Source organism: Phyllostomus hastatus, unplaced genomic scaffold (assembly GCF_019186645.2).
Source record: "Phyllostomus hastatus isolate PE091 unplaced genomic scaffold, TTU_PhHast_1.1 phas_scaffold_39, whole genome shotgun sequence".
In the NCBI taxonomy this organism is placed as follows: domain Eukaryota; kingdom Metazoa; phylum Chordata; class Mammalia; order Chiroptera; family Phyllostomidae; genus Phyllostomus; species Phyllostomus hastatus.
The window spans coordinates 5,383,519-5,395,622 of record NW_025334028.1 but is presented as its reverse complement, the minus strand read 5'-3'; the positions used below and the strand labels follow the sequence as shown (position 1 = coordinate 5,395,622).

Below are 12,104 nucleotides of genomic sequence, written 5' to 3'. Positions count from 1 at the left end.
GATTTTCTTTATTATCTATGTGACTAATATATATCACATCCCTAGTACATACCATGTAGCTAATATAAGTTATGTCCCAAGCAGAAGGAGAGACTTGTATGTCACTTTCTTGTGAAGCGTTCACTGATACAAAAAGACAGACAGTAAACAATTTATAAGAATAGGATATAAAGGCTGATAGTGGGTGTGAAGTACTGGACATTATGGGAGCCTACAGACTCAAATACAATTTCTTAGCCATAAATGTTTTCTATCTCACCAGATGATTTTTAAAGACACTTTAATAGTTGAGGGGTATTCCATTGTGTAGTATATCTTAATGTACATGATAGCATATGTGTACCTTGTTTTCAATTTTTAGCTGTTGTGATTAAAGCAGCATACATCCTAACAATTCGATCTTTGTTCCTGACCACAATTGGTTTTTTAATGACATAGTACTAAAAGTTTTATTTTTGGGTTAATTAGCAAAATATAGAGTCTTTTGATAAGCATTGTCAAGTGGGCTTCCATAAATAGTATACCTCTTAGTATTTTTACCAACACTGAAAGAGTGAAGAAAGTACCCATTTTACAACATCTTCTGCAGTTTTGAATATAATTACTTAAAATAAAATTTGTTTTAGCAATTTGATAACTTGTTGATTGCATGTCTTTTGTTGCAAGTAAGATTGAACCTTTTACTTGTATATTGCACCACTCATCTTTAATGAGTTGCTCATCTGCATCTTTTTCCCATCTGTTGTGGGGATATTAATATTTTATTAATTTATCATGACCTATGCAATAAAAATACTAACTATGGAGAAGGAGTGAGAAAGAAATAAGTTATAGTGGGGCAATGAGGAGGAACAAAGTCTACTGTTATTTCTCTACTCACACCTTTGACACCAGATGTGGGAGTTTTCTATACCAAGCAATTCTGACATTAATCCAGAGTTAGTGTGGACCCCACAAGTTAAGGACTTAATTCCACAAGACTGTCACCCCCCCTTCAGATGCCAGTGTCAGGCAGTGGGTCCCCAGGTTACACACTACTTCTGACTTGGCTGAAATGGTTATAGGTTCCCATAACTATCTTCTTGGGTTCACTGATTTGCTAGAGCAGGTCACAGAACCTAGGAAAACAGTTTAGTTAACAATTGTTGATTTATTACAAAGGATATTTTAAAGAACCCAAATGAATAGTCACTTGAAAAGATATTTAGGGAGAAGTCTGGAAGGTCCCAAACTCAAGAGCTACTGCCGCTGTGGGTAGGATTATGTCACTCTCCTGGCATGGGGATGTGTTAATCAAACTGGAAGCTCTTTGACCCCCATGGTTTTAGATTTTTTTTTGAGGATTCATCTTGTAGGCATGATTAATTATTAACTTCATTTCTATCTCCTCTCCTCTCTAGAGAGTGAGGGTGAGGCTGAAAGTTCCAAGCTTCCCATCATGGCTTGGTCTTTTGTGTGATGAGCTCTCATGCAGGAGCCTATCAAGAAGCACCTAATTAGAACAAAAGATGCTCCTGTCACTCAAAAAATTCTAAGGGATTTAGGAGCTCTGTGTCAAAAAGTGGGACCAAAGACCAAGCTTTTAGGAAGAATCAGATTTCACAAGTGATAGAACATTTACTTCTTTTCAGAGTCCCCATATCAACTATTGTACTCACATCTGTAATTTTATGAACTCAGATGCTATGTATCAAATCATATTTCTTTTGCCTCTCATCACAATATTTTTTGCACTCATCAAAATTTTCATGTTTCAAGGCTCAGATTTCCCATGATTATTTTTCTGCTGTTGAATACATTCAGTGTTTATTTCCTCATATGAATCTACACATGTAGCAGATGCACCACCGACTCAGAAAGACCTGGTGTCAGAGTGTTGTTAGGGAGGAGGGAAAGGGAAGCCTTGGTATTGGGACTTGTGGCTGTGTCTGTTGTCTCACTGCAGATAGACCAGTGCACCTTTTCTGCTCTTCCGTGGATAGGGAGAGAGGAAGTAGCTTCCATACTGGCCATTCTTTTGGTTCCTGGCTTTTAATATGCTCAGTAAAAATGTTCTATTTTTCTGGGTATTAAAAGGGCAAAATGCCAATAGAATAATGAGCAAAGGAAGAACTGATGGGTTGCATCAGTGGGACAAAGTCACTGTGAGTGTACATACATGTGTGTATGTGAGGGGCATGATTATGTACAAATGACTTGAGGAGCAGAAACAATTTGACTTAAGAAACTTGAAGTACAGAATCTGGATGAAATAATCAAGGTGATTAAAAAATTGTCTTCTCCTTTGTATCTCAATGAAGCAATCCTTACACTATGAAGGCTTTGTAAAAGTTCTCTATCATGAAGCATGTAAATGGTTTTTAAAGAGCAAATAAGTATACTAAGTGATCAGACCCAAATGTGCCCAGCCATGGACTCTTCAGTTTCCATATCCTTTCTAATGCACTTTTCCAGGAATGTCAATACTAATTCACAAAGTACATTTTATCTTTCCATTGCTTCTTAATTGAAAGTAGAAGGAAACTGTGGTGTGTTTTGATGCTATTTGGTATTTTAAAAAAGAAAATTTACAGCCTGGCTGGCATAGCTCAGTGGATTGAGCGCGGGCTGTGAACCAAAGCATCGCAGGTTCGATTCCCAGTCAGGGCACATGCCTGGGCTGCAGGCCAGGTCCCCAGTGGGGGCCATGTGAGAGGCAACCACACATTGATTCTCTCTCTCTCTTTCTTCCTCCCTTCCCCTCTCTAAAAATGGATAAATAAAATCTTTAAAAAATTTAAAAAAAAGAAAATTTACCTACATATCATGTTTTTATGACACATTTTATATTGATACAGCTGTATTCATTCACATAGTCATTAGTTAGTATTCTTTGTTTTGAACCATATGGGTAAAAACAGTTTATAGAGCAACATAAGTATGTAAAGGTACTTTTCTATAATAAATTTGTGATAATGATGTCAGTGTTTTGATGAGTACTTGATATTTATTTCTCCCTGGTACATTGGTTTTATTTAAGCTATAATTATTCTCCAGAAATGTTTTAAATATAAGAAAGTTTTTATAAAGAGCCAACTGAGGCTTTCTATTTACTGTGATACTGACACTTGTTTGCTTTGTTTAGTTAACATAGTCATTGCCCTGTGTCTTACAAAGCTGTTCTTATTTATATTTTAATTGTGTAGTTTTCCTGTTTTATATATTACTGATTTTATTTTTTGAGATGTTCCTTGTTCTCATAACTATGAGGCTATTATTTGCTGGCATAATGGATTTCATACAGTAAAATGTTAACATTGAGCCCTGGCTGGTGTGGCCCAGTGGATTGAGTGCTGGTCTACAAACCAAATGGTTCCTGGTTGGATTCCCAGTCAGAGCACATGGCTAGGTTGTGGGCCAGTTCCCCAGTAGGGGGTGCTCAAGAAGCAACCATGCATTGATGTTTCTCTCCCACCCTTCTGCTCTCTCTCTCTATAAATAAATAAATAAATAAATAAATAAATAAATAAATAAAATCTCAAGACAATTTAAAAATTTTAATATTGAATATTATTAAATCAGGAACATCATTTTACAGATTACATTATAAGAGAGTTACAATGTAAAAATGGCATATCTCTGTATTAAGATATTCTAAAAAATAACCTCTTACTGATTAATTCAGTATTTGTAAAAATCATTTCATCTAAAGATGTTTCAGCTTGCATGTTAAATCCCTAAATTCCTTTTAAAATTACTTTATAATTATGTTAATTTTGTTTGTTATTAGAAAATTTAAGAAATTTGTTGGGTCACAAAGAAAAAAATTTAAGTCTACCCATATTTCCATCACTGCGCTAGCCTGCTTTCATGTATATAATTGAACCATTCTTTAAAAGCACAATCTTTAAAGGTGGCGTTATCTTCCAACCTAATTATGTACCACTATATATTTAACCATTCTTCAGTTATAATTGAAAGATTCCACCTTGAATGACTAGGTGGATGCTGGACTAATATTTTAAAGTTGGGGAATGAGGAGGAGAAATGTGTTGTGGCACTTGATGAGACATACAGTTGTCAGTTGAAGAGTCCTGTTGCATGTCTATTATGTGGTCGGAAATACTGAGTTTGAAACAGAATTCTCGCCTTCTTCATGTGGAGGTGAGCAGTGTAGAGATCTCGGTGGTCGATGTCTTGGCTATATGGGCTGGGCTTCTGAGCAGGGGCTGGGGTGGGGGGTGTTCAGGAGGCACACTGCTTCCTCTTGTGGCATATATTTTTGTTGATAGAATGAATATATCACCTCACTGTGTTTAATCGGGTTATACTTAAGCTTTTATTTCTACGTTGCTGTGTTAAAAACGGGCAAGAGTTTGTGTAATTTAAAATATGTTGCGTTCTAAAACAGTCTTTTATGCCTTGATGACTCCAATTATGAAATTGAAGCTTGCTTATGCAACTAATTAATTAAACAGTATTGATTGCTTAAAGAATAGTTACCATCTGTATTATGTATGGTTTAGTATTCTGAAAATTTTTCTCTGGTATTATCTCTGCTCTGTCTCATATGTTGAAAGTTAAAACTGTAGTGGCTCTCTGAAAATGAATACTTTTTCTGCTGACTGTATCATTAGGACTTGTTATTGTTTTGTGAATAAAATTATGTTTTTTGACTAATGGTCAACATAAAACTATTAATAACATTGAACATTCCTAATGAAACAAAAGGACAAATTAGTTGTATTTATTTTTTTTAAAGATTTTATTTATTTATCTTTAGAGAGGGAAGGGAAGGAGAAAGAGAGAGACAGACAGACAGACAGACAGACACATCAATGTGCGGTTGCTAGGGGCTACGGCCTGCAACCCAGGCATGTGCCCCGACTGGGAACCGATGCCCGGCTCGCAGCCTGTGCTCAATCCACTGAGCCACGCCAGCCAGGGCTGTATTTATTTATTTTGACTGCTGCTGGCATTGTTTTTCTCCTGTGGTTTAGAGTATATACAGGGTGGGGCAAATGTAGATTTCCAGTTGTTTGTATTGAAAATAATACAATAATTAATAAATAATACAGGAATAAACTGTGTTTCACATACAAACCTACTTTCGCCCCACTCTGTATAAAAAGACCTTCCCCACCAAAAAAAAAATAATCCCAAACTCTAGGGGTCTGCATGTCTTCAGTCCTTTTATTGCATTTCCCTGTATCTTTCTGAGAATCTGGTTTGGTTTAGTTTGAACACTAAAGCAAATACTGCATAAAAATAGTAACAGCTAGCCCCAGGAATCACCTGGAAGGGAATACACTATAATCCTGGATCTTGCCATGGAACTGTGGTGGAAATTCTGTACCTGTGATGATTAAGAACTACTCATTAGCAGTCTTAAAAAATATCTGTAAGAAAGAAACATGGAAATATAATGTGCTGTGCAATTTTGTTCCCTACTAGAAAACAGAAGAGGAGGACGTTGTTCTCACACCTGATGGCACCCGGGAATTTTTGACATTTGAAGTTCCACTCAATGACTCGGGATCAGCAGGTCTTGGTGTCAGTGTCAAAGGCAACCGGTCAAAAGAGAACCATGCGGATTTGGGAATCTTTGTCAAATCCATTATTAATGGAGGAGCAGCATCCAAAGTAAGCAAATATCAACTTTATCAAGTTTATGCCCATTAACAAAAATGTTTAATCCAGCCCTATGCCTGTTTAGTAAGCATACACACTGTAGGGAAAACAGACTTTCTGTTGCTTCATAGACTCTGTTTCTGAGACCCGTTAATTAAACTGACAAATGACAGATTAACAGAAGGAAAAAGTTACACATTTTATTAAAGCTATATTTTAAATTTTACATGTACTGGGGCTCCACAGAAAAGAAGTAAAAATTGAAGAAGCAAGTTGGAACTGACTTGGAAGCTAATAGATCATTTAAGCAAAGGGCAATACATTGTGACAAACTGTTTGAAAAAGGAAAAAGGGTTTGGGCTTCTTGGGGCTGTAACTTTTGGAAAGGTAAATATGTGAGGGAAACTAGTGATAGATGAGTTTCATTTTATAGGGTTTGTTTATGTAGACTAATCTCAGTGCCACCTCTTTGTCTGGTGTTGAACATTGTCTTCCCTGCTCTGGTTTGGGAGAGGTGAGGGTGTCACAGGTGGGCACAGGTAACCAGATTCTTGGTGATCAGGACAAAGAATTGAACTAAACAGAGAAAGTTTATAGCATAAAGAGAGAGAGAGCAGATTTATTAATCAGTAGTACACTCTGCAGAACATGGGAGCGGGCCAGCTCTGAGCAGATTGACCTCAGGTGCTGGAGCGATTCTGTTCTTATGGGGCAGATCCTTTCTGGCTAGCTTTGGTGGGCTTTTATTGCACATGTACAAGTAGGTGTATTACTTTAAAGCTACTGTACATGTGGTCTCCCTGATTGGCCCTCAGAGAAGGGGTTGTACAATGTTACTGAATGGACCCCCCTTCTCCTGGGGTTCCCCTCTACTAGGTTTGCCTTGCCTGCCACCTGGGAATTGTAGCTCTCCATGTTAGAGATTGGTGAAAAAGAAAGGATTATTTATTCAAGTTATACAGATTTAAGACTAATGACTTAATATCTTCATTAAAATCCCAAAGTCCCTTATTACACCCACAAACGCACACAGTCCTTCCTTCCCGGCTTTGCCTGGTCCAGGGTACTGTATCTCAGGAAAAGAAATAGAGGTCTGTGGCTCAGGTAGCCCCCGGTCCTTCCCAGTAATCCGCACTTTGGCTGACAGGCCTCCCTCGGTTCCCAGCACCATCAGCTGTGTTGCTGGGATCTCCAGTTCTCAATCCAAACCCACATGGCACCTTCTCATGGCCCACCAGCAAGAGTCCTTTCACCCCTTTCCTTCCTGAAGCGTTTCTCCTGCATTCTTCTGAACTGCTAAGAGAGAGCTCTGCATCGCTGCTACATCTTGCTTTGTGGCTTCCTAAGCTGAGTGGCAAAGGTAGCCCCAAAGCTGTGTGGTTCTCCTCTGCTAAAGCCATGTGGTGATTCCCATCATGGCTGCCATGCCTGGGTTTACACCCCAGTGCCAATCTTCGTCTGCAGTTCCATTTCTGACTTTTCCCACAATTGGCTACACTTGCCAGCATTCCCATATTTTCCCAGCTTTTCTGAGCTGCCATAGTAAGTCCGGGCAGGTGGGGCCCCATGGCATGGAGCCAGTCATCTCCAAGCTCTCTCGCAAGTTCTGTAACCAGAGGGAGCTGCCTTCCAGTTACATCCTGGGTGGAAGTCACTCCCTTCTCCCTGGCTCCAAGCGTGGCCACAGCTATTTAACATATCCATGAAACCAGTTAAAGGTTATAGATATATTAAATGCCGATTCTAGAGGTTACCTGCAAAACTATTGCTATGCAAAATAGTGGCCTTGCTTCATGTGTTTCATCCCCCAGTTCAGGCTTTTGGGGTTGAGGACACCCCATATATTTAATATTTCCTGGACACCCTGAGTTCTAGACCCCATTACAAATCCTTTTTGGGGGGACCCCTGGCTGCACCCTCTTACATATGCAGAGACTCACTTTAGGTTCTGGCACAGAGCTGCCATACAGTAAAGGTTAATCTTTTCTCTTCCCTTTCCCTGTGTATGGATCTCTTGTCCTATTTCCCGGTCTAGAGACACTTTCCTGGCAGTTCGTTAAGGGGGCCCTTCTCTCTGCACTTGTCTCATGGCCTTGAGCTTTTGCATGTCTTGGGTTGTAAATAACCTCTGTGGGTGTCTCTGGAAGGAAGAAAGTAATCACTTTGTGTCCTTTGAATTAGCATGCTATTTTGGTAAACAGATTATGATAATGACTTGATTTACAAATGTATAAATGATTGAAATGGACAAAGGCTACAGTGACTACTTAGACATTATTATGCTAGTGTTCAGTTAGGCAAATTCATTAGGATTAAAGCACCCCCTCTTTTTGCTTTGTTTTTATTTTTTTTAATTAAAAGGAAAGCCACTTCTTTTATTACAGACTATTTAGTAGCACTTATTTTTACCTGTTTGCTTTCCAGGATGGAAGACTTCGGGTGAATGATCAGCTGATAGCAGTGAATGGAGAATCCCTATTGGGCAAGACCAACCAGGATGCCATGGAAACCCTCAGAAGGTCTATGTCCACTGAAGGGAACAAGCGGGGAATGATTCAGCTCATCGTTGCGCGGCGAATAAACAAGTGCAATGAGGTAAAGAGTAAAGAAATAAAAAGACAAAAGGCACTAGCATTTGATATTGTAATAAGACTTAAGGTTCAGCCCTAGTGTGGGACAGAGGATGGCAAGTCTTGAGACTTCACTGGAAACACTGTAAATTACCTTTGCTTGCTACTTAGTTTATTGTATTGTCAGTGAGTTGTGATGTGTTTTCTTAATTCTCTGGTCAAAACATTCCTACTTGTGCCCTAGTATTTCTGTTTCCAACTCAACAGACAAGATGAGCACCTTAAAGGCACCTACCTTTAGCTGGGATGCACCTTCCTGTCGGGAACTTCCCGACAGTTCTCTTCTAGTCAGCAGTATTGTGGCTGGTGGACGGAAACAGTGAAGCAGCAGCTGTTCATCTGTTTACCTGAAATGGATGCCTCTAACAGAGGCCCTGAGGGGAGTGTCTTTACATGTTGAGCCTCCACTCCTACCTGCTATCTCCACTTTCTCCTTCACAGAAGACTGAGTGTTTTCCCCTTGAGTGCCTGCTTTTGCAGCGATACCTTTGTGTCATACCATGGTTGGTTCAAAATACATGGCACTGTGTAATTAGGCATGAGTAGGAATGATATGATTATGTTTTCCCAAGTAAAGGGATTTGAAAATTAAAGTTAAAAAGAAATTATATGTATCCCTGACTGGCGTGACTCAGTTGGTTGGGTGTCATCTCCAAAAAGCAAAACAAAAGCTTGCCAGTTTGATTCCTGGTCCAGGGCACATGCCTGGGATGTGGGTTTGGCCTCCAGTTGGGGCACATGCTGATGTGCCCCATAGAGGGCAACCAGCTGATGTTTCTCTCTTATATCAGTGTTTCCCTCTCTTTCTCCTTCCCTTCCCCTCTCTCTAAAATATAAATAAATAAAATCTTTAAAAGGCGAACAGCAAAAAAAGATAAATTTTATATATATAAAATCAAAAGTTAATGTTGGAACCTGAAAAGAAAACAAATTTTATAGATTTATTATAAATTATGTGTCATCTATAGAAAATAGTTGGGACCTGACAATTTACAAAGAACAAAAGTTGTTGAAAATGTAAAATTAGTTTTTGTTTTTATCGATGCTCAAATTCCCACATTTTTAAATCAGCTAAGAAAAAAGTACTAGCAAAACATACAAACTGAAAGTGCTATCCAAATTATTTATGTTTTTCTTAATTTTGAAATCCATGTTTAGTAAGAATATAAAGCAAGCTTTAGGTTGGGACGATTACTCATCCAATTCTCTAATACTGTTATATTTTGCAACAAAAATGTGCTCTTGAGCTCAGTGCATCGTCAGTGTAGAGGTGACCAGGTTTTGAAAGGTTATTGACAGTTGACTTTTGTATTATTTGTAATTTCTAAATATAGAGTGACTTAATAGTAATTGAATTAATTTTCACATCAGTGGGAGAACTGTGTAACTGTGACTAAAAATCTCTGAGTGGAAAACAGTGTGATGTAGAAACATTCACTTTCATACTATAACTATAAAAGCTAAGCCTGCATACTAGGCTACTGGATTAGTTTTCTTGAATAATAGTTTTTATCAGTTTCCTAATCATTAAACTGATCTTTTTAATGAAAGCCCTTTAAAGTGCTACCTGAAAAATTCTCAAAAGTAAGTTTACAAGATATATTGGTTTTTATTAGTTTTTTTCTGAAACCGAAAATTTCATATTCTTCAAACGGTACATATTTATTAAACAGATATTTGTTGCATGTCTATTGTATTCAGAAAATATGTTAGGTCCCGAAGACACAGAGGTGAATAAAACAGATGTGGTCCTTGTCTCGCAGAACTTATACTGTGCAGTAGATCGTGCTCTTAGACTCTCTGAAACAAACTAAAATTAGTAATGCCTTTCAAAGTTCTTCTTCACAGGAAAACATAGATTGTTCTAGGGAGACTGAAAATGTAAGAAATGTACTAAGGTCAGTGTCCTGAGTCTAGATGTGCTTTTGTCTGATTCAGATGTTCCCTGTGGTTCATCAAACAGTAGTAAAGCAAACCTGTACCAGCTTGAAGCTGTTCTGAGAAAAGCGCTGATTTTATTCCCTGTTGCCCTATGAAAAGACATGGAATTGGAATCCTGCTGAAATGTCTATGTCTCATTCACTTCTGCATATGCATTTATGTGAATGAAATTATTTATGCCAGGGAGCAGCTGCAATAGACAGTAGTAGACTTTAATATTCAGTATTCCTTATGATATCATTTTCATATATTACTGGTTATTACTACTTCTTAGGATAGAGTAAACTTATAAAACAATTATATCAAAAAATCTTATCGCTTTATAATGCTAGTGAGAAGCCGTTTATGCTGACAGGGTTTAACTAAAGAATTATATGAAGACAAAACAGCTCCATTCAGCTTCCCATTTTGCTGCTGCTATATTTGTATTACCTTTGGAAACATTTCCTTGAATTAATGGGAGGGTAAGTGTAATTTATGTTATAGTAACTATTGATGTGAGCATAGTACATCTTGTCATGAATGAACCTCAAGCTAAACAAAGTGTTTGAGTTCTCTTCTTTCAGATCAATTAGTAAACCATATAGTCCAGTCTTTGAAATATTACAAAACTATATTTTATAAACACATCTTTAATCATTTGCATACTTAATTTCAAGCTAGAGAAGATGAGAATTTACAAAAGAAGGTCTTCTGTACTTTGTCACATCTTTCTCTGCCCATAATATGTGGGAAGTGCTGTGTATTATTTTAGTATTTTTAAAAATGAACTATTTGTCATATCTCCATACTAGGTATCATCTCACCCTGTGTTTCATTAATATTTATCCCTCTATAGCACATGTGAGATTTTCTCTGAAAGACATTTCTCAGCCTGTTGTACTTGACCTTGCAGGAATCTTTGAATACCACCTCATTCTTGAATCATTTGATATATGCTCTCCCCATTTTTCTCCTACTTTACTCTGATTCTTCCCTCTCTCCTCTTTTCTGCCTGTTCCCTTATTGTTGGTCTTCTTCAAAGCTCTTCCTGGGCTGTTTCTTCTTCCTGTACACATGGTCCCTGGGTGACTTCAATTTCCTGGTCTTATAGATACCACCTATATTATGATGAGCCCCATAACCCTGTCTCCAGCTCAGAACTCTATTCTAGTTTCAACTCACCATGGTGTGTGTATTCACTGGTGTGTCTCTCAGGCCCCAAATTCCAGGGTGTCCCAAACTTTATTTATGCTTTTTCTAAAAGCCAGTTCCTCCTTGAGGCACTTCATCCACCTTGGTCACCCCTAAACTCCCTCCGCCCCCATAAATGACACCATCATTCCTTCAGTTGTCGAAGCCAGAGATCTGGGATCACTCTTGATCTCTCAGAAGCCTTTTACCATGTCTGTAGGCTCTGCCTGCAGCATCTCTGTCTTCTCAGCACTTTTCACCATCCCTCTGATACTGACCACATTCATGCCCATCATTTCACTGGACTCACCGTGCTGCTGCTGCTGCTGCTGCTTCTGCTTGTGCTTTTGAAGGCCCTCTCTGTAGTCAGGAGCTCTCTCTCATGCCTTTCTCTACTCTGCTATATTGCAGGTTTTTCTAAAAATACAAGTTAATCATGTCACTCTGGTTGAAAACCTTTCGGGAGCCTTCCATCTTCTCTAGGACTGGTGCCAATCTTCACCTCAGTACCCATAGGTCACGCAGAACCTGGTACCTGTGCTCCGGCAGCTGTCCCTCTGCTCCAGCTCCTCTGCACTGCTTGACATGTCTCAGATGTGCATGTTCTGTCCTACCTCCAGATTCCCCACAGGGGTTTGTTCTGCTCCTTATCCTAGCAAAGACAGCTGTTAGGTTTTCATTTTGTCTCTCCAAAGTATTTCCTAGCTAGTCCTGTGCACTCACCTTCACCCAGCTGCTACCACACTATCA

General features: G+C 38.6%; 1 protein-coding gene across 16 annotated transcripts in view; it reads left to right on the top strand.

Annotated features, from left to right (window-relative positions):
* Positions 1-12,104, top strand: part of PARD3 (par-3 family cell polarity regulator) — a 686,648-nt gene that overhangs the window by 393,944 nt on the left and 280,600 nt on the right. For all 16 annotated transcript variants that reach the window (XM_045819999.1, XM_045819993.1, XM_045819992.1 and 13 more), the window contains 2 exons: positions 5,434-5,622; positions 8,035-8,205. In XM_045819999.1, the coding sequence (XP_045675955.1) occupies positions 5,434-5,622; positions 8,035-8,205 (360 nt within the window). The remainder of the gene's footprint in view (positions 1-5,433; positions 5,623-8,034; positions 8,206-12,104) is intronic.